At 46.9% G+C, this 23,385-nt stretch overlaps 2 protein-coding genes across 2 annotated transcripts; both read right to left on the bottom strand.

Annotated features, from left to right (window-relative positions):
• Window positions 1–3,329: 3,329 nt before the first annotated feature.
• On the bottom strand, window positions 3,330–5,047 carry CYREN (cell cycle regulator of NHEJ). The gene is made up of 4 exons (XM_073650217.1): window positions 4,874–5,047; window positions 4,486–4,605; window positions 4,136–4,220; window positions 3,330–3,561 (listed from the first exon to the last, which is right to left on the bottom strand). Exons 1-4 carry the CDS (start codon window positions 4,906–4,908, stop codon window positions 3,361–3,363), a joined length of 441 nt encoding a protein of 146 aa, XP_073506318.1. The 5' UTR covers window positions 4,909–5,047; the 3' UTR covers window positions 3,330–3,360.
• Window positions 5,048–5,756: 709 nt separating this feature from the next.
• On the bottom strand, window positions 5,757–22,925 carry WDR91 (WD repeat domain 91). Its single transcript, XM_073650209.1, has 16 exons — window positions 22,741–22,925; window positions 19,026–19,154; window positions 18,054–18,233; window positions 17,684–17,890; window positions 16,286–16,369; window positions 16,084–16,202; window positions 12,135–12,318; window positions 11,896–12,051; window positions 11,487–11,683; window positions 11,240–11,390; window positions 11,017–11,111; window positions 10,779–10,941; window positions 8,119–8,227; window positions 7,758–7,870; window positions 6,939–7,136; window positions 5,757–6,117 (listed from the first exon to the last, which is right to left on the bottom strand). The coding sequence occupies exons 2-16, from the start codon at window positions 19,146–19,148 to the stop codon at window positions 5,956–5,958; spliced, it is 2,241 nt and encodes a 746-aa protein (XP_073506310.1). The 5' UTR covers window positions 19,149–19,154; window positions 22,741–22,925; the 3' UTR covers window positions 5,757–5,955.
• Window positions 22,926–23,385: the final 460 nt, after the last annotated feature.

Raw genomic sequence — 23,385 nt, 5'->3', positions numbered from 1 at the left:
GTCTGTATACTCTTCTAGCTTGTTTCCTGTGTTTCTCTATGTCCGTACCTTTCCTTTTTCTGCAGAGTCTGAACTCGCACCTAACTCCTGCTCGTTGTCACTGTACTTCCGTTTGTGGTCCACTCGCTACTTCACTGTAAGTACTCTGTGGGTATCTGGTTCTGCCTTTCCCTTCCTGCCTGTTCCGTGTGTAGAGAACCCTGTCCCCCCTGCTCTGCCTTGCTCACCGCTCCGGCGGTTCTAGCCTGCACTGCCTTGCTCACCGCTCCGGCGGTTCTAGCCTGCTCTGCCTTGCTCACCGCTCCAGCGGTTCTAGCCCACTCTGCCTTGCTCACCGTTCCGGCGGTTCTAGCCTGCTCTGCCTTTGCTCACAGCTCCGGCGGTTCTGGCCTGCTCTGATCCTTTGCTCACTGCTCCGGCAGTCTTACTCCACTCTGACCATTTGCTCACTGCTCCGGCAGTCTTGCTCCGCTCAGACCCTTTGCTCACTGCTCCGGCAGTCTTGCTCCGCTCTGACCCTTTGCTCACTGCTCCGGCAGTCTTGCTCCGCTCTGACCCTTTGCTCACTGCTCCGACAGTCTCGCTCCGCTCTGACCCTTTGCTCACTGCTCCGGCAGTCTCGCTCCGCTCTGACCCTTTGCTCACTGCTCCGGCAGTCTCGCTCCGCTCTGACCCTTTGCTCACTGCTCCGGCAGTCTCGCTCCACTCTGACCCTTTGCTCACTGCTCAGGCAGTCTCGCTCCGCTCTGACCCTTTGCTCACTGCTCCGGCAGTCTCGCTCCGCTCTGACCCTTTGCTCACTGCTCCGGCAGTCTTGCTCCGCTCTGACCCTTTGCTCACTGCTCTGGCAGTCTCGCTCCGCTGACCCTTTGCTCACTGCTCCGGCAATCTCGCACCACTCTGACCCTTTGCTCACTGCTCCGGCAGTCTCGCTCCGCTCTGACCCTTTGCTCACTGCTCCGGCAGTCTCGCTCCGCTCTGACCCTTTGCTCACTGCTCTGGCAGTCTCGCTCCGCTCTGACCCTTTGCTCACTGCTCCGGCAGTCTCGCTCCACTCTTACCCTTTGCTCACTGCTCCGGCAGTCTCGCTCCGCTCTGACCCTTTGCTCACTGCTCCGGCAGTCTCGCTCCGCTCTGACCCTTTGCTCACTGCTCTGGCAGTCTCGCTCCGCTCTGACCCTTTGCTCACTGCTCCGGCAGTCTCGCTCCACTCTTACCCTTTGCTCACTGCTCCGGCAGTCTCGCTCTGCTCTGACTACTCTTGCTCACCGTTCCAGGCGGCCTCGTCCTGCTCTACTCTTGCTCACCGCTCCAGGCAGCCTCGTCCTGCTCTTCTCTCGCTCACCGCTCTAGGTGGTCTCGTCTTGCCCTGCTCTCGCTCACCACTCTGGGCGGCCTTACTCTGCTGTGTTTGTCTGCCACATCTGTGGTTCTGTTCCTGAGTACCAGTGTGTACTGGGTCCTATCCGGCCTGTGTTCCTACCTGCTAGTGCCTCCCTGTCTGAACTCTAGCCGTGCTTGCCTGTACCCCCCTGCCTGCATACCCGCCTGCCTGCATACCAGTCGTGCCTGCCTATACCCAGCAGTCTGTGTGCCAGCCTAACCAGTCTGTTCCTGTATTCCCCTGTGTGGGTCAACAGATGTGTCCGGGGTCTGTCCTGGAGTAGCACCTGGTCCCTCTGCTCGGTTCCTCCTTGGTGCACTGGCGTCGTATGCCGTCGTGCGACCCTGGTCGGATCGGGTGAATACCTAGTTACGCCCCTCCAGGCATTCACTCTCTGGCACGGTCCAGTGGAATCACACGCACACGCCGCTCAGCCCGGGCGTGTGCATTACATGGGGGCTCATACTGTATATTGAAGGCTATGTGGGAACTCATATTGTATATAGGGAGGCTATGTGGGGGATCGTACTATATATTGGAGGCTATGTGAGAACTCATACTGTATATAGGGAGGCTATGTGGGGGCTCATACTGTATATAGGAGGCTATGTGGGGGCTCATACTGTATATTGGAGGCTATGTGGGAACTCATACTGTATATAGGGAGGCTATGTGGGGGCTCATACTGTATATTGGAGGCTATGTGGGGGCTCATACTGTATATTGGAGGCTATGTGGGAACTCATACTGTATATAGGGAGGCTATGTGGGGGCTCATACTGAATAGAGGAGGTTATGTTGGGGCTCATACTGTATATTGGAGGCTATGTGGGGACTCATACTGTATATAGGGAGGCTATGTAGGGGCTCAGTGTATATAGGTTATGTGGGGGCTCATACTGTATATTGGAGGCTATGTGGGGACTCATACTGTATACAGGAGGCTATGTGGGGGATCATACTTTATATAGGAGGCTATGTGGGGTCTCATACTGTATATTGGAGGCTATGTGGGAACTCATACTGTATATAGGGAGGCTATGTGGGGGCTCATACTGAATAGAGGAGGTTATGTTGGGGCTCATACTGTATATTGGAGGCTATGTGGGGACTCATACTGTATATAGGGAGGCTATGTAGGGGCTCAGTGTATATAGGTTATGTGGGGGCTCATACTGTATATTGGAGGCTATGTGGGGACTCATACTGTATACAGGAGGCTATGTGGGGGATCATACTTTATATAGGAGGCTATGTGGGGGCTCATACTGTATATTGGAGGCTATGTGGGGACTCATACTGTATATAGGGAGGCTATGTAGGGTCTCAGTGTATATAGGTTATGTGGGGGCTCATACTGTATATTGGAGGCTATGTGGGGACTCATACTGTATACAGGAGGCTATGTGGGGGATCATACTTTATATAGGAGGTTATGTGGGGGCTCATACTGTATATTGGAGGCTATGTGGGGACTCATACTGTGTATAGGGAGGCTATGTGGGGGCTCATACTTTATATAGGAGGTTATGCAGGGGCTCATACTATATATTGGAGGCTATGTGGGGAATCATACTGTATATAGGAGGCTATGCGGGGGCTCATACTATATATAGGAGATGTGGGGGCTCATACTGTTTATTTGCGGCTGTGTGTGGGATCATACTTTATATAGGGGGTTGTGTGTGCTAAACTGTATTACAGAGGAGTTGTGTGGGTACATACTGTATATAGGGGGCTTATACAATAGGGGGTATTGTGTGTTGGCTTGTACTGTACATAGGGGGTGTCAGCATACTTAATTCTGCTCAATCTTATATGAAATAATTATTTTATGTTAATTGCAATTAATCTGTTAATGAGGCTCCCAGGCGGCCCCCCGTGGCGATGCTCCGGGTGTGAACAGGTCTCAGATCCTGCTGCCGTCTGTGGGGTCTCAGACCCGTTTACTACAAACAGAAAACTTTATTCTGTTTTCAGCTGAAGAAAATCTCCCGGACGTATTTTAGGGGGTCGTTGTCCGGGTCGTCAGAGTCATTACATGATGGCGGTCTGTTCCGAGGCTCCTCAGACCCGGCGGAGGTCGGAGGCTTCTTCTCACGGCCGGTCTCGGGGGAGGCCTCCTTGGTATCTTCTTCAGCTTTGCTTTTCTTCTCACCTTCTCTCTGAACTTTACTCTAGAATAGAGGAGAGATGATAAAAGCCTCGTCCTCCATCACTGATAACGACACTTCCTAATCCCTATATTCTCCATTGTCTCGCAGGTGTCAGTCTCCACTGACATTCTCACATTCTATTCATTATTCAGGCATCTTAGAATAAGCGCCGTCATAATGTCAAATAGGGGGCGCTGCAGGGCGAGGAGTGTAAAATAGCTCTGAGATATATGCAAAGGGGGCACAGAAGACCCTATACACGGAGGGCACAGCAGACCCCTGATACACAGCAGAGGGGACAGGACACCCAATACACGGAGGGGGGGAGGGGGAGTGCTCAGACACAGCAGACCTGATGCACAGGGGGGACAGGAGAGCCGATACACAAGGAGGGGGGGGGGGGTGCTCGGACACAGCAGACCTGATACACAGGGGGGCATGGCGGAGGGGGGCAGCAGACCTGATACAGGGGCGGAGCTGGTGATGGTGCAGGATGATGCGCCCTTTGCTGGCGGTCTCAGGGTGGTGACCCCAACCCATTACACCATTATGCATAGCAGCGCCCTCCAGTGGCTCAGACACGACCCCTCAGTACCTGGCTCAGCACCTCCAGGGCGCTCTCCACCACCTCCTGCTCATTCATACAATACACCGTCCTCCTCCTGGACGAAACGGAACAACTGAAACAGGAAAAAGACAAAGTCTAAAATTAGGGGGAAAAAAATAAATTAAAGGGGAACTCCATCTTTGTTCCAATTTGTAAAATTCAGATCCAGTGTCGGGCAGAGGATCCCGGAGCCACAAAGCACTGGTGGGTCTGTATAACTATGGTCAGAGACCCCCTGTATAGTCAGAGCCCCTCATATAGTCAGAGACCATTATGTAGTCAGAGACCCCCTGTGTAGTCAGAGCCCCTCATATAGTCAGAGACCCCCCATATCTCACACTTGTGCCTTCCTCCTCCGCGGTTCTGCGCTGCGCGGCTTCTTGGGCCCGGAGGTCTCATCTGTCATCCAGGGAGGGAGCCGGCGCCTCTTCACTGCGGCGTCAGTGCCGTCCATGTCACTAACAAATAACTATCATTAATGCCTCGCCCACAACAATGGCAGCCACAGAGCCCCCATAATAGGCACAGGACCCCCATAATCATTACAGGGCCCCCATAATAACTACAGCGCCCCATAATCATTACACGGCCCCAATAAGAATTAATGTGCCCCCATAATCATTACAGCACCCCCATAATATGTACAGAGTTTCCATCACTGCCACAGCGCCCCATAATAATTATAGCCCCCCTATTATAAGCACAGCGCCCCCATCAGCCATGTACCTGTAATTAACCAGTTGGCTGCCGCATACTTCCATAGGCCGGTGAGAGCGCACAGGGTGAGTCAGGGCAGGACCCGCCCCTCACAGCTGAAGCCCCTCATTGCCACCCGGTCAGGGTGACTTCCTCATTTTAGTAAGAACTACATTTCCCAAAATGCAGCGCGATACGAGCTGGAGTGTGGCACCGGCGCGTCATTACAGTCGCAGTAACTACGAGTGACCGCTAGATCGCGCTACTTGCATAAGGAACGTGTAAAATGATCCACAGCTTCCGTCGGGGGCTGCAGCACGGCCTATTTACCACCAGATGGCGCTGCTGCAATAGAAAAGTCCATAGGAGCTGAGAAAGTCACTACAGTTCTTATGGTGGGGGGCAGCTTTATACTGGGGGCATAGTGATCAGGAGGGAGGAGCTGGCTGATAATGTTACAGTCAGCCAGAACTTAGGGGACAAGTTTATCCTGTGCAGATGTTCAGTTAGGACCCTGGGCCCTAGTCGGCCAAAGGTGGGTATCCCTAGCAGGGGCATAAAGGAGACCCTATATGAGAGGACTAATATTATTAAAGACCCCTTTAGTTGTGGCCCTGCTGGAGATTTTTTGTGAGCAGTGACATTCCCTTTAATAAGCCCCTCTCTTTAAGAAAGACCCAATTTTTTTATTAGCCCCTCTTCCCTGCAGTAGGTGGTCCCTCTATTTGATAAGCCCCACCCCCTTTATTTGATAAGCCCCTCCCCCTCCCTGGCTCCTCCTCCCAGCACTGATCAGCCGCTTGTCAGTACAGATTATGATTCTCTGGGATGAGCCGTGTGCAGACGTCCCGGTATAACCCCCCTCACCACTGCCCCTTTAAAAGGACATTAAAAAAAGAGGCGGAGTCAGGACTACTTTCTGCCCCTGGTGGGGGAGGAGAACACTACACTTGGGTTTATTGGAGTAATACAGTAACATATATTAATACTGATGCTCTGCGCACGGCTGCGGCCATGACGGTGTCCGCTCCTGAGACGAGCGGATCTTCGGATTGGTCCCGGGCTGATCCTCAGATGAGGCCAGATCCCCCTGGATAGGTGTAAGACCCCCGCTATTTCTGGGCCAGCAGGGTGGTCAGTCGGATCTTTCCGTCCATGGAGGCCGTTAAGCAGGTGCCACACTCCACGGCCGTGCTCCAGTCCACAGTGACCACAGGGGCCCGGTGGCCCCCGAGGGACAGACAGTTCTCCAGCGTGCTGCCGTCACTGTTCAGCTGCAGAGGAGGAAACACAAAGCAAAGCGTGAGGACAGTGAACCAAAGAGCCACACACTCAGCTCTGCTACATCTGCTGAATCTATATGGATCAAAGTGACACAGTCAGCTCTGCTACATCAGAGGAGTATACATGGATCAAAGCGACACAGTCAGCTCTGCTACATCTGAGCAGTATACATGGATCAAAGCGACACGGTCGGCTCTGCTACGTCTGAGTATACATGGATCAAAGCGACACGGTCGGCTCTGCTACGTCTGAGTATACATGGATGAAAGTGACACAGTCGGCTCTGCTACATCCGAGTATACATGGATCAAAGCGACACAGTCAGCTCTGCTACATCCGAGTATACATGGATCAAAGCGACACAGTCAGCTCTGCTACATCCGAGTATACATGGATCAAAGCGACACAGTCGGCTCTGCTACATCCGAGTATACATGGATGAAAGTGACACAGTCGGCTCTGCTACATCCGAGTATACATGGATGAAAGTGACACGGTCGGCTCTGCTACATCAGAGTATACATGGATCAAAGCAACACAGTCAGCTCTGCTACATCCGAGTATACATGGATCAAAGTGACACAGTCAGCTCTGCTACATCCGAGTATATATGGATGAAAGTGACACAGTCAGCTCTGCTACATCCGAGTATATATGGATGAAAGTGACACAGTCAGCTCTGCTACATCAGAGTATACATGGATCAAAGCGACACAGTCAGCTCTGCTACGTCGGCGTCTGATGAGTTCATACGGCTTCAATAACCGATATTGTGACTGACAGGTATCGATCCCTTCTCCTCATCAATCACCTTGTAGATGACGCCGCCATTACTGGAGCACGTCAGCATGTAGTTTCCCTCCGAGTCGAAGGCGAAAAGTCGTCCGCGAGGAAACTGGACCTGTTTGTAGCCGCTGTAACCGGACAGCATGAAGGGTCCGGTGGCGTCCGGGGGCAGCGAGTACTCCGACACTTTCTGGCCGCTCTTGTGAATGTTCCACTGAATAAACTGGGAGGAAAAAAAAAAGTATCATTCACCGACTTGTGAAGTGGAAACTGTCAGCAAGCTGCCGCCACCGCCGCTGCCAGGGACCTTCACTGATCAGCTGGGACCTTCACTGATCAGCTGGGACCTTCACTGATCAGCTGGGACCTTCACTGATCAGCTGGGACCTTCACTGATCAGCTGGGACCTTCACTGATCAGCTGGGACCTTCACTGATCAGCTGGGACCTTCACTGATCAGCTGGGACCTTCACTGATCAGCTGGGACCTTCACTGATCAGCTGGGACCTTCACTGATCAGCTGGGACCTTCACTGATCAGCTGGGACCTTCACTGATCAGCTGGGACCTTCACTGATCAGCTGGGACCTTCACTGATCAGCTGGGACCTTCACTGATCAGCTGGGACATTGCTCCTACCGGTAGAACAGGAAAAATGCAACTTTCACTAAAAAAATAGCTTTACTCGTTTTGTGTATACAGCTTCTATGCAGATCTATGTGTATCCATGGTAACAGACTACAAAAAGAACCTCTTGTGTAGTCAGATCCTGCTAAAAAAAAAAAAAAAAAAAAAGGGAAGAGGACTGCAAGATAGGACTACAACCCCCAGGATCCGCCGCTCACCTTCCCGTCCTCTCCGATACTGTACACGGCGTTCTCATCGTAGCTGAAGTCTACAGAGTACACCTCCCCACTGTGCGCCTCCCAGCTCATCGCACACTGGTGCTGCTGCATATCTGCGGAGAGAAGACACTGACTACGTCCAGCATGCACAAGGAAGCGTCATTTAAAGAGACAGTACGCCTGAATATAGAGGAGGAAAGACAGAGGAGGGAAAGCAAATAAAGAGAAGAAGAAAAAAAAAAAAAAAAGGAACAGGAATAACAGCGCTCCTCTAAATATCACTTATTTTGACAAGTGACAAATGGGCGGCGCTTATAAGTATGAAGGAAATATATAAACCCCCCCACAGTGTGCCAGTCACCAAAAAGCCTGATGACGCCGTCCGCAGCTCCGGTCACAAGCAAATTGCCGTTATGATTGAATGAGGTGCAGTTTACAGCGATGGGAATGGGCTCCAGAGAGAACTGCAGCTGTGGAGGAGAGAAATGGAGACAGAATAGTGAGCGCAGCTCCGGAGTATAATACAGGATGTAACTCAGGATCAGTAATGTAATGTATGTACACAGTGACTGCACCAGCAGAATAGTGAGTGCAGCTCTGGAGTATAATACAGGATGTAACTCAGGATCAGTAATGTAATGTATGTACACAGTGACTGCACCTGCAGAATAGTGAGTGCAGCTCTGGAGTATAATACAGGATGTAACTCAGGATCAGTAATGTAATGTATGTACATAGTGACTGCACCAGCAGAATAGTGAGTGCAGCTCTGGAATATAATACAGGATGTAACTCAGGATCAGTAATGTAATGTATGTACACAGTGACTGCACCAGCAGAATAGTGAGTGCAGCTCTGGAGTATAATACAGGATGTAACTCAGGATCAGTAATGTAATGTATGTACACAGTGACTGCACCAGCAGAATAGTGAGTGCAGCTCTGGAGTATAATACAGGATGTAACTCAGGATCAGTAATGTAATGTATGTACACAGTGACTGCACCAGCAGAATAGTGAGTGCAGCTCTGGAATATAATACAGGATGTAACTCAGGATCAGTAATGTAATGTATGTACACAGTGACTGCACCAGCAGAATAGTGAGTGCAGCTCTGGAGTATAATACAGGATGTAACTCAGGATCAGTAATGTAATGTATGTACACAGTGACTGCACCAGCAGAATAGTGAGTGCAGCTCTGGAGTATAATACAGGATGTAACTCAGGATCAGTAATGTAATGTATGTACACAGTGACTGCACCAGCAGAATAGTGAGTGCAGCTCTGGAGTATAATACAGGATGTAACTCAGGATCAGTAATGTAATGTATGTACACAGTGACTGCACCAGCAGAATAGTGAGTGCAGCTCTGGAGTATAATACAGGATGTAACTCAGGATCAGTAATGTAATGTATGTACACAGTGACTGCACCAGCAGAATAGTGAGTGCAGCTCTGGAGTATAATACAGGATGTAACTCAGGATCAGTAATGTATGTACAAAGTGACTGCACCAGCAGAATAGTGAGTGCAGCTCTGGAATATAATACAGGATGTAACTCAGGATCGGTAATGTAATGTATGTACACAGTGACTGCACCAGCAGAATAGTGAGTGCAGCTCTGGAGTATAATACAGGATGTAACTCAGGATCAGTAATGTAATGTATGTACACAGTGACTGCACCAGCAGAATAGTGAGTGCAGCTCTGGAGTATAATACAGGATGTAACTCAGGATCAGTAATGTAATGTATGTACATAGTGACTGCACCAGCAGAATAGTGAGTGCAGCTCTGGAATATAATACAGGATGTAACTCAGGATCAGTAATGTAATGTATGTACACAGTGACTGCACCAGCAGAATAGTGAGTGCAGCTCTGGAGTATAATACAGGATGTAACTCAGGATCAGTAATGTATGTACACAGTGACTGCACCAGCAGAATAGTGAGTGCAGCTCTGGAGTATAATACAGGATGTAACTCAGGATCAGTAATGTAATGTATGTACACAGTGACTGCACCAGCAGAATAGTGAGTGCAGCTCTGGAGTATAATACAGGATGTAACTCAGGATCAGTAATGTAATGTATGTACACAGTGACTGCACCAGCAGAATAGTGAGTGCAGCTCTGGAGTATAATACAGGATGTAACTCAGGATCAGTAATGTAATGTATGTACATAGTGACTGCACCAGCAGAATAGTGAGTGCAGCTCTGAGGTATAATACAGTATGTAACTCAGCATCAGTAATGTAATGTATGTACACAGTGACTGCACCAGCAGAATAGTGAGTGCAGCTCTGGAGTATAATACAGGATGTAACTCGGGATCAGTAATGTAATGTATGTACACAGTGACTGCACCAGCAGAATAGTGAGTGCAGCTCTGGAGTATAATACAGGATGTAACTCAGGATCAGTAATGTAATGTATGTACACAGTGACTGCACCAGCAGAATAGTGAGTGCAGCTCTGGAGTATAATACAGGATGTAACTCGGGATCAGTAATGTAATGTATGTACACAGTGACTGCACCAGCAGAATAGTGAGTGCAGCTCTGGAGTATAATACAGGATGTAACTCAGGATCAGTAATGTAATGTATGTACACAGTGACTCCACCAGCAGAATAGTGAGTGCAGCTCTGGAGTATAATACAGGATGTAACTCAGGATCAGTAATGTATGTACACAGTGACTGCACCAGCAGAATAGTGAGTGCAGCTCTGGAGTATAATACAGGATGTAACTCAGGATCAGTAATGTAATGTATGTACACAGTGACTCCACCAGCAGAATAGTGAGTGCAGCTCTGGAGTATAATACAGGATGTAACTCAGGATCAGTAATGTAATGTATGTACACAGTGACTGCACCAGCAGAATAGTGAGTGCAGCTCTGGAGTATAATACAGGATGTAACTCGGGATCAGTAATGTAATGTATGTACACAGTGACTGCACCAGCAGAATAGTGAGTGCAGCTCTGGAGTAACACCCTATACGAGGCTCCTTACTTGTTGTTTCATGGTTTTGGTGTCCCACAGTAGTAGTCGTCCCGGCACTTGGTTGCCCCCATTCTCCCCTATACCGGGGATGGGAGGATCCGGGGCCGATGATGGAGCTGCGGCTGAACACACGAAGGATGTCCCGCTGGGGTTACACGCCAGAGAGAGGATCCTACAATCACAGAGATCCCCGGTGTCACATACAGCGCCGCCTATGATCTCAGACCCCCGGGTCGGCAGCGCTCACCTCGGCATGTCGTCACAGATCCCAATCTCACAGAGGTTTTTCTTGGCTTCGGTGTCATAAAGGCGAACGGTGCCAACCTCACTGCCCAGCAAGAGCTGCACTCGCAAAGAAGAATAAAGTTGTCACATGGGCTCCATAATGCCAGTTCTGCCATACGTACATGCAAGAGGCAGAACTGAGACGCGAGGGGTGCGGCGACTCATCGGAGGGCGCACGTACTCACCAGCCTGTCCCGCTTAGTCGCCCACTCCAGCGACAGGAGGGCAGATTTGGATATGGACGACGCCTTCGTCTGCATAATACCGTCGATGGACCAAACTTTGATAACCCCGTCCACGTCCAAGCTGGCAACACGTCGGCCTGAGCAGTCGACCCTGGAAGACATAAAAATCCATAAACCTCTCTCCAGTCGGGGGATAGATATGGAAGGTCTCCATTCACTGACAGCATGCAGAGATATTGACGATTACCTGCAGTGCATGATGGACGAGTGGTGCTCTCCATACTCGTCCTGGCTGAGTACGATGAACGGCTGCTCCGCTTTCTCCCCTCCGCCTGACGTGCTCCCCTTCACCCCTTTCATCAGAGCGTCCACCGGGTTGTGTGGTGTCTCGGGGCGAAGCTCGGACTCAACGTCGGGTGTCTCCGACTTTTTGTCCAGGCTTTGCTGTAAGAGACAGCACATCGCAATTCCCGACATCACTTTCTCCCTTCTCCTAATCCTACATCCCCATTTTTTTATTTCACGTTTCCTCTCGTGCTGCCCCTACTGTCTAGATTGCTCTTTCTAGGCTCAGACTTGCCCAACTTCCAAAAAAGTCCTACTAGACCTTCAGGTTCTCATTCCCTCTTTTTGGCTTTTTGTAAATGTCTCCTCACCTGTGACTGTGTTTTGGAGAACAGTTCCTTCCTCTCCTGGAGGCGCCGCTGCCTCTGTTGCACCATACCGACGTCAGTGACCGCAGGGACGCCGAGGACGCTGGTCACACTTTTCACTTCCTTAGTCACACATAGGGTCTCTTTTGTTTTCTGAGCCTGAAAATAAAAACATTTAATTAGTATTGTTCTCTGTTATCAGCCAGACATTACACTGAGTGAGTCACATGACATGTCTATACCTGACTATTCCCTGGTTCTTTCTTCAGGGGGAGACCAGCGGCACTCTGTGTCGGAGATGACATGGTGGCCAGGGGAGGCTTGGTGACTATCTTCTTGCTCTGTGGCAGTAAAGAAGAGAGGAACCCAGTGGTCTTCTGAGACTGGACGGCAGATCCAGAGGTCCTCTGGCTGGAAATCATCGTACTGCAAATGCGAGCACAACATTACTGTCAGAGCAGTATTATAGCAGTTACATTCTTGTACATAGGGAGCAGTATTATAATAGTTATAATAGTTATATTATAGTAGTTATATTCTTGTACATAGGAGTAGTATTATAGTAGTTATATTCCTGTACATAGGGGCAGTATTATAGTAATTATATTCTTGTACATAGGGGCAGTATTATAGTAGTTATATTCCTGTACATAGGGGCAGTATTATAGTAGTTATATTCCTGTACATAGGGGCAGTATTATAGTAGTTATATTCTTGTACATAGGAGCAGTGTTATAGTAGTTATATTCTTGTACATAGGAGCAGTATTATAGTAGTTATATTCCTGTACATAGGGGCAGTATTATAGTAGTTATATTCTTGTACATAGGAGCAGTGTTATAGTAGTTATATTCTTGTACATAGGAGCAGTATTATAGTAGTTATATTCCTGTACATAGGGGCAGTATTATAGTAGTTATATTCTTGTACATAGGGGGTAGTATTATAGTAGTTATATTCTCGTACATAGGGAGCAGTATTATAGTAGTTATATTCCTGTACATAGGGGCAGTATTATAGTAGTTATATTCCTGTACATAGGGGCAGTATTATAGTAGTTATATTCCTGTACATAGGGGCAGTATTATAGTAGTTATATTCTTGTACATAGGAGCAGTGTTATAGTAGTTATATTCTTGTACATAGGAGCAGTATTATAGTAGTTATATTCCTGTACATAGGGGCAGTATTATAGTAGTTATATTCTTGTACATAGGGGGTAGTATTATAGTAGTTATATTCTCGTACATAGGGAGCAGTATTATAGTAGTTATATTCTTGTACATAGGAGCAGTATTATAGTAGTTATATTCTTGTACATAGGGGCAGTATTATAATAGTTATATTCTTGTACATAGGGGCGGTATTATAGTATATTCTTGTACATAGGGGCAGTATTATAGGAGTTATATTCTTGTACATAGGGGGCAGTATTATAGTAGTTATATTCTTGTACATCGGAGCAGTATTATAGTAGTTATATTCTTGTACATAGGAGCAGTATTATATATATAATAGTCTTATCCAGTCTGTCTGTCTTTCTGTCCAGGAAATCCCGCGTCGCTCATTGGTCTGGCAGCGGCCAATCAGCGCCGCGGGATTTCTGAAAAAAGATGGCGGCCGTTAACGGCTCATCTGCGGGACGGAGCTCAGCGGCGATGCAGCCGGGAGATGACCGGCGCGAGGCGCTCATCTCCCAACCGCCGGTGCCACTGACCTCCATGCGGCTAGGGTGTCAAGGGAGGACCGGGGAGCGGCGCTGCGGGTCGGGATACTTCTGCTGCGAGCGCCCGCTCATGTCCCGGGTTCTCGCAGCGGAAGTAGCCGCACAGGCAGCGCCGCTTCCCGGTCCTCACCAAGACGATTCGCTGATTGGTCGCGGCGAGAGATCGCGACCAATCACTGATTTTGGCCCAAAAGTTAAACACCGCTGTGCTGATTGGTCGCGGACGCTATTTAAATGTGGCGCTCAAATCGGTGATTGGTCGCGGCCAGCGCCCGCGACCAGTCAGCGATTTTGAACACAAATGTCCGGACCTTTGTAACACCATGCGGCTACTGTCGGGAGATCAGCGGCTAGGGTGTCAAAGGAGGACGGGGAGCGGCGCTGCGGGTCGGGATACTTCTGCTGTGAGCAGTCATTCATCTCCCGGCTTCTCGCAGCGGAAGTAGCCGCACAGGCAGCGCCGCTCCCCGGTCCTCACTAATATGATTCCGCTCCCCGGTCCTCACCAATACGATTCGCTGATTGGTCGTGGTCTCCGCACCCGACCAATCAGTGATCTTGGCGCAAAATTTAAACACAGCTGTGCCACGACCAATCAGCATTATTGGCGCCAAATTTAAACAACGCTCTGCTAATTGCGCCCGGGCGGCCGCATACATATTCTAGAATACCCGATGCGTTAGAATAGGGCCACCATCTAGTAGTAGTTATATTCCTGTACATAGAGGCAGTATTATCTACTATATAATCGTCTTATCCCGTCTGTCTGTCTGTCTGTCTGTCCTGGAAATCCCGCGTCGTTCATTGGTCCGGCAGCGGCCAATCAGCGCCGCAGGATTTCTGAAAAAAGATGGCGGCCGTTAGCGGCTCATCTGCGGGACGGAGCTCAGCGGTGATGCAGCCGGGAGATGACCAGCGCGAGGCGCTCATCTCCCAGCCGGTACCAGCAGAAGGACCTCGACCGCCGGACCCATCTGCGGGACGGAGATGCAGCCGGGAGATGAGCGGCGCGAGGCGCTCATCTCCCAGCCGGTAGCAGCGGAAGGACCGCCGGCGTCGCTGACCTCCATGCGGAAGAGAGGACCGGGGAGCGGCGCTGCGGGTCCGGATACTTCTGCTGCGAGCAGTCGCTCATCTCCCGGGTTCTCGCAGAGGAACTATCCGCACAGGCAGCGCCGCTCCCTGGTCCTCACTAATACGATTCCGCTCCCCGCTCCTCACCAATACGATTCGATGATTGGTCGCGTGCGGAGAGCGCGACCAATCAGTGATCTTGACGCTAAAGTTAAACACCGCTCTGCTGATTGGTCGCGGCCGCTGCCCGCGACCAATCACCGATTTGGGCGCCACATTTAAATAGCGGCCACGACCAATCACCAATTTTGACGCCACATTTAAACACTGCTGCGCTAATTGGTCGCGGCCGCCGGCCGGCCGAGACCAATCAGCGAGCTTGGTGCCAAATTTAAACAACGCTCTGCTGATTGGTCGATTTTATCACCAAATTTAAACAAGCTCTCCGGTCCTCACTAACACAGTTCGTTGATTGGTCACGGCCGCCACCCGTGACCAATCACCGATCTTGCCGCCAAATTTAAACACCGTTTTGCTGATTGCGCCCGGTCGGCCGCATACATATTCTAGAATACCCGATGCATTAGAATCGGGCCACCATCTAGTAGTAGTTATATTCTTGTACATAGGGGGCAGTATTATAGTAGTTATATTCTTGTACATAGGAGCAGTATTATAGTAGTTATATTCTTGTACATAGGAAGCAGAATTATACTAGTTATATTCTTGTACATAGGAGCAGTATTATAGTAGTTATATTCTTGTACATAGGGGGCAGTATTATAGTAGTTATATTCTTGTACATAGGGGTAGTATTATAGTAGTTATATTATTGTACATAGGGGCAGTATTATAGCAGTTATATTCTTGTACATAGGAGCAGTATTATAGTAGTTATATTCTTGTACATAGGGAGCAGTATTATAGTAGTTATATTCTTGTACATAGGGGTAGTATTATAGCAGTTATATTCTTGTACATAGGAGCAGTATTATAGTAGTTATATTCTTGTACATAGGGGCAGTATTATAGTAGTTATATTCTTGTACATAGGTAGCAGTATTATAGTAGTTATATTCTTGTACATAGGGGGCAGTATTATAGTAGTTATATTCTTGTACATAGGGGGCAGTATTATAGTAGTTATATTCTTGTACATAGGGGGCAGTATTATAGTAGTTATATTCTTGTACATAGGGAGCAGTATTATAGTAGTTATATTCTTGTACATAGGGGCAGTATTATAGTAGTTATATTCTTGTACATAGGGAGCAGTATTATAGTAGTTATATTCTTGTACATAGGGGCAGTATTATAGTAGTTATATTCTTATACATAGGGGGCAGTATTATATTAGTTCTATGTAATGGTGTTGGCCTGATGTCACTCACAGCTCGGAGTCTCCCAGACGATCCATGTTGGAGACGTAGTGCGGCAGCTTATGGTGAACCATAGGGCCATCATCACTTTCTTTTTTCATCCGATGCGCTTCTGCCTGCAGAGCAAAGAGCTAAGAAAACAACAGATGTAATAGTTATGGAAAGAAATCCTCAGAATCGCCCTTCTTGCCGGCCCTCGGCCCCCATTACTCACCTTCTGTCTCAGCGCCTCGTTCTCCTCCTGTACATGGAAGATTCTCTGACATTCCGCATCAAAGTTGAGGATAGTTGGGACAGGTGAGGGGTAAAAGGTAAAGGAAAACTCCGTCGCTCAGCAACTTATATAATTACATTATGTTTAGAAGATTAAATTCATAAAATATGAAAATTTCCGTACTGGTTTTATATTAAATTAGGTTTTCTTCTCTAGTCATCCCAAAGCTAAATTTCGGCATTGTGGGAGTTTGTTACATTACACATCATAGCATTTGATGTGCAGACATTGAACAAGCAGGAGATTTGCACAATTGTATCTGCAGACACTAAACAAGCAGGGAATCCTGGGGAGGATTTGCATAATTGTATCTGCAGACACTGAACAAGCAGGGAATCCTGGGGAGGATTTGCACAATTGTATCTGCAGACACTGAACAAGCAGGGAATCCTAGGGGGGATTTGCACAATTGTATCTGCAGACACTGAACAAGCAGGGAATCCTAGGGGGGATTTGCACAATTGTATCTGCAGACACTGAACAAGCAGGGAATCCTAGGGGGGATTTGCACAATTGTATCTGCAGACACTGAACAAGCAGGGAATCCTGGGAAATTTCCAAAATTGTATCTGCAGACACTGAACAAGCAGGGAATCCTGGGGGGGATTTGCACAATAATATCTTCAGGCACTGAACAAGCAGGGAATAGTGGGGGATTTGCATAATTGTATCTGCAGACACTGAACAAGCAGGGAATCCTGGGGAGGATTTGCACAATTGTATCTGCAGACACTGAACAAGCAGGGAATCCTAGGGGGGATTTGCACAATTGTATCTGCAGACACTGAACAAGCAGGGAATCCTAGGGGGGATTTGCACAATTGTATCTGCAGACACTGAACAAGCAGGGAATCCTAGGGGGGATTTGCACAATTGTATCTGCAGACACTGAACAAGCAGGGAATCCTGGGAAATTTCCAAAATTGTATCTGCAGACACTGAACAAGCAGGGAATCCTGGGGGGGATTTGCACAATAATATCTTCAGGCACTGAACAAGCAGGGAATAGTGGGGGATTTGCATAATTGTATCTGCAGACACTGAACAAGCAGGGAATCCTGGGGAGGATTTGCACAATTGTATCTGCAGACACTGAACAAGCAGGGAATCCTGGGAAATTTCCACAATTGTATCTTCAGGAACTGAACAAGCAGGGAATAGTGGGGGATTTGCATAATTGTATCTGCAGACACTGAACAAGCAGGGAATCCTGGGAAATTTCCACAATTGTATCTGCAGACACTGAACAAGCAGGGAATCCTGGGGGATTTGCACAATTATATATTTCTGGAGAATTTATCCTGCCTCCTATAATTTTTCTTTCCCAGAAAGGATATGCATGCACTGGAAGAGGACGCTGAGGAAGTTGTGCAGCGACACGGTGAAGGTGTCGGCCCACTGCCGGGAGAAGTACGTGGAGAAGGTGGGGTTAACATCGGGCGCAGGAAGAAAAGGAAGAGCAAACCATTCCTTCCATTCTGCCTGGTTCTGCAGCTCCGGCGCCTGCTTCTGGAAGAAGTCGTGTGCTTTGTCCGTCCGGCTGGTCTGTAATATAATATTACGTATGGCGCAATTAACAGCTGTATGCTGCTGACACCTAGTGGCCAAAATGGCGCCGCTACAGACAGGTTGAAAAAAAATATATATACAAAAATCTCACTTTACAGCCTACAGCAAAGTTTCATCAAACATATGTATACACACATACCTGTATTGTGCACACCAGATAATATCGGAACAGGCTGGTCTTCAGCTTGTTAACCGTCGGCCGATAGACGTCTTCCAATCGGCTGAAGAGTCGCCTCTCTAGGTAACCCCAATAATCCACAAGCCCGTTCAGGTCATAACTATGGATAAACTGTAGTAATTGCTCCACGATGCGATCCACCTAAGAAAACAAAAAAAGTCATATTATATGTCCCTCCCCCATACTTTATACTGCAGGAAATCACAGATTTTGTAGACCAGTGTCAGATTATAGACAATTAAATACCAGATTAATGGAAGATAAATGAAGCAAATTTATTAGGTTTCCAGGCTGAACTACATAGAGATCCCATCTGTCTCCATTATAGTCTATGTGGTCTCTTCTCAGGACTGGGTTCAGGTACATGTGGGATCTTGAGGGATGGGGTGCATAGTACATTCAATAAAACAAAAACAACTGTTCAAAAAGCCTAAAGAATGTGAAACCCTTTTATTGAGAGTCATTTTGACTTGACCTCCCATTTAAGGAGGACCTGTCACTTGTCATAAACACGTAATTTTTTTACCTGGTGTAAAAGCCGCTGTTCTCCTGAATCCGGCGATGTTTTTCTTTTGCTCCTGCGCCTCTCCATTGCTGAGATATGACCTCCTCTTTCCAGTATTTAAATCTGGTCTCGTTACAAAAGTGGGTGTGGACTAAGACGACGCCCACTGAGAAGAGTCAGAACCACACCCACTTAACTAATAAAGCCAAATCTATATACAGGGGGAAAGGGGCCATATCTCAGGAACGGAGAGGCGCAGGAACAAAAGAAAAACAGCGCCGGATTCAGGAGAACAGCGGCTTTTACACCAGGTAAGAAAATGACATTAAGTACAAGTGACAATAAGAGAATCAGTAAGTAAAAAAGCAGAAATGTGGAAGAACCTACAGAACGATAATAAGACAAGAAAAGCCCGGACTGTAACTTACACGAAAACCTTTCTCCTTATCCGCTTTAATATCCGCCTCAAAATGCTTCAAGGTGTTGGTGAAGCCCCTGAAAGTCAGGTACTCCCTCACCAGGTCATCGGTGCGCTCCACCGCCGACGTCATCCCTAACTTCTCAACATAGAATAAAAAAAAAAAATAGTATTAAAGAATAACAGATCTGAGGGCAGCCACGATGGATCCATCACATGCCGATTCTCAGCGGTACCTGGCGGACGTGGTTAATTATAACGCCATCCGCCGGGTTTAGTACATATTCCGTTATATTACACTGTATGTTATCGCCCTGCACATTACAGGATGCTGGGTCATATCCCAGGTACATTATATCCCATCACAGTCAATAATTCTCATCCAATTATATTATACCTCTAACATTATTTAGCTTTATTTTAGATCATACATTAATAATATATAAGTATATATACATTTTATTTTTCAAACGTTCATACTGCCACCCCCTCTTTTTTCCCCAGAACATAAACACACACTTTATATTCTGGAAAAAAAAGAGGGGGGCAATATGGATATATAATTTCTTTTTAGTAATATTATATATATATATATATATATATATATATATATATATATATATATATATATATATATATATATATATATATATATATATATATATATATATATATATATATATATTTTTTTTTTTTTTTTTATTATTATGTATTTATTTTTATTTTTTCCCCCAAATGTTCACATTGCCTCCCTCCTCTTTTTTCCCCAGACATAGAGCATGTAATATATCTACACACGTGGTCAAAATTGTTGGCGCCCCTCGTATAATGAAAGAAAAACCCACAATGGTCACAGAAATAACTTGAATCTGACAAAAGTAATAATAAATTAAAAATTTATGAAAATGAACAAATGAAGGTCAGACATTGCTTTTCTGCTTCCACAGAATTAAAAAAAAATTAACCTCATGAAATCGGCCTGGACAGAAATGATGGTACCCCTGAAAATAATGTGACAAAGGAACATGTTTAATCAAGTTGTGTCCACTAATTATCATCACAGGTGTCTACAATCTTGTAATCAGTCAGTGGGCCTGTATATAGGGCTACAGATACTCACTGTGCTGTTTGGTGACATGGTGTGTACCACACTCAACATGGACCAGAGGAAACAAAGGGAAGAGTTGTCTCAGGAGATTAGAAAGAAAATTATAGACAAGCATGTTAAAGGTAAAGGTTATAAGACCATCTCCAAGCAGCTTGATGTTCCTGTGACTACAGTTGCACATATTATTCAGAAATGTAAGATCCCTGGGACTGTAGCCAACCTCCCTGGACGTGGCCGCAGGAGGAAAACTGATGACAAATCAAAGAGACGGATAATACGAATGGTAACAAAAGAGCCCAGAATAACTTCTAAAGAGATTAAAGGTGAACTTCAAGCTCAAGGAACATCAGTGTCAGATTGCACCATCTGTCGTTGTTTGATCCAAAGTGGACTTCATGGGAGACGACCAAGGAGAACACCATTATTGAAAAAAAATCATAAAAAAGTCAGGCTGGAATTTGCCAAACTACATGTTGACAAGCCACAAAGCTTCTGGGAGGATGTCCTATGGACAGATCAGACAAAAATGGAAGTTTTTGGCAAGGCACATCAGATCTATGTTCACAGACGGAAAAATGAAGCATATCAAGAAAAGAACACTGTCCCTACTGTGAAATATGGAGGAGACTCTGTTCTGTTCTGGGGCTGCTTTGCTGCATCTGGCACAGGGTGTCTTGAATCTGTGGAGGGTACAATGAAATCTCAAGACTATGAAGGGATTCTAGAGAGAAATGTGCTTCCCAGTGTCAGAAAGCTTGGTCTCAGTCGTAGGTCATGGGTCTTGCAACAGGATAATGACCCAAAACACACAGCTAAAAACACCCAAGAATGGCTAAGAGGAAAACATTGGACTATTCTGAAGTGGCTTCTATGAGCCCTGACCTAAATCCTATGGAGCATCTTTGGAAAGAGCTGAAACCGTCTGGAAAAGGCAACCTTCAAACACAAGACAACTGGAGCAGTTTGCTCATGAGGAGTGGGCCAAAATACCTGTCGAGAGGTGCAGAAGTCTCATTGACAGTTACAGGAATAGTTTGATTGCAGTGATTGCCTCAAAAGGTTGTTCAACAAAATATTAAGTTAAGAAGAAGAAGAACCATCATTTCTGTCCAGGCCGATTTCATGAGGTTAATTTTTTGAAAAATTCTGTGGAAGCAGAAAAGCAATGTCTGACCTTCATTTGTTCATTTTCATAGATTATTAATTTATTATTACTTTTGTCAGATTCAAGTTATTTCTGTGACCATTGTGGGTTTTTCTTTCATTAAACGAGGGGGACCAACAATTTTGACCACGTGTGTAGATATATTACATGCTTTATGTCTGGGGAAAAAAAAGGGGGGGACGGACGATATGAACAATTGGAAACAAAAGATAAATATATATATAATTTTTTCCAAACATTCATATTGCCCTCCCCCCATATTTTTCCCCAGACACACACATACATATATATGTGTTCTGGGGAAAAAATATGGGGGGCCAATATGAACGTTTGGAAAAAAAAAAAAAAAATATATATATATATATATATATATATATATATATATATATATATATATATATATTCAGGGGGAAAAATAGTGAGTGGAGGGGGGGGGCTGGTGTGAACTTTTTGAAAAAAAAAAAAATTTAATTTATTATTGCACAATAATTCTACAACGTAGAATGGTCCAGTGTTTTTATACAAATATTACTGCATGAAGCCCAGCCACAGTCAAAATGCACAAACATAGCAGGTACAGTGGTCTTCAGTGAGCCCCCAGTACCCTGCAGTCATGCATTTGGGCTGATATGGTCTACTTTCCAGCACACCCCCCCCCCCCCAAACTACATTTCCAACAAATATCTTATATGGAGTCTAACTTCTGCGGTCAAAGTTCGCTCTGACGGCAGCAGTTTAACCCATTAGACGCTGCTGCTAATCATGACAGTGACATCTAAGGGGGTTAACCTGCTGTGATGGGATCTAGATCAGTTATACTCCGGTGCCGGCTGTACAACACAGCTTGCAGCACTCACATGTACAGTCGATGTCGCCGATTGAAACCTCTGCAGATCCTCCCCGCTACATGCCCGGGTGTAACTGCACTGTGTGTACTGAAAAAAAAAAAATTACATTATTCTGGGCCTACAAGTCAGAAGAGACGCTGGGGGTCCCACCTGTCAGCCCCCTTCTCATCACAATGAGTCCCCTTGGCGCAAAGAACAATGGGCTCCAGTTTGTGGGACCTTCATTGGAAAGTATACAAGTCCATACACCGCTGTGGACACAGTCTTCTGACTGATCGGTGGTGGTGGGACGCAGATTTTGACCTCCCTCTACACCCCCACCATTAGTGGACAGTGGGGGCCCCATATGATTTGGATAAGGGGGCCCAGCAGTGTGCTATCAGGGGTTACTCTGCCATATAGTACTCCCTGTTATGCCCTGAACACTATATGACCCAGGTCACACTGGGCTGCGTTAGAATGTGCGGTAGATTACACAACGTTCCATTCGAATCTCTCAGCCCCGCAACGTTCCATCCTCCACGTGCAGCTCCACTACATTCCATCAACGATTCCCCCCACTGACACATCTACAAGACGCATGCAGCCCCCCCCCAGCTCTTACCTCCAGGGGACCCCCGCTCTGCCGCTGTCACTGTGGATATTGCAGGCGGTCGGGTCACATGACAAAGCAGGAAGCGCCGGTCACGAGGGGATGTGAAAGTCCCCTATACATCACGGGAACCTGTGCGAGATAGAGCCTTTTCACATCCGCCATGTTGGAATGAAAACGAGGCTGGCATACTCCACTCCACCAACCGCCATCCTGGTGTTATCTGAGGCCGTAGTCCGCCGCCTGTCATTAGGAAGTGTTCATATAATAAAGTGTTCATATAATAAAACATACTGTGTGATGTGTTTATACAGCAATTGCAATAAAAAAAACTTTATTGAAATTATTCAGCCATCATCTGCCTCTAACAGTCGCGGGTGGAGCTGTTAACCTGTTAAATGCTGCTTTCAATCTCTGATTGACAGGGTCATGTCATTTCATGCTCCTATCAAGCGCGCACATGACGTGATCATGGGACACTGATGGGTTGCCATGACAGCTGGGGGTCTGCTGATGACCCCCGTGCCGACCCGTAGCTGCCGTTCATAGGAGACCGTAATTTTCACTATACATAGCTGTGCTGAAGCCCTGTTATGTATAGAACAAGCGAACAGACAATCGTAGCTACCAAGTCCCCTAAGGGGACTATTAAATACA

Source organism: Phyllobates terribilis, unplaced genomic scaffold (genome assembly GCF_046119375.1).
Source record: "Phyllobates terribilis strain yellow unplaced genomic scaffold, ASM4611937v1 Scaffold_10__3_contigs__length_209671492, whole genome shotgun sequence".
Classification (NCBI taxonomy): domain Eukaryota; kingdom Metazoa; phylum Chordata; class Amphibia; order Anura; family Dendrobatidae; genus Phyllobates; species Phyllobates terribilis.
Note: the sequence above shows the minus strand (reverse complement) of the source record. Positions and strands in the feature narration are given on the sequence as shown.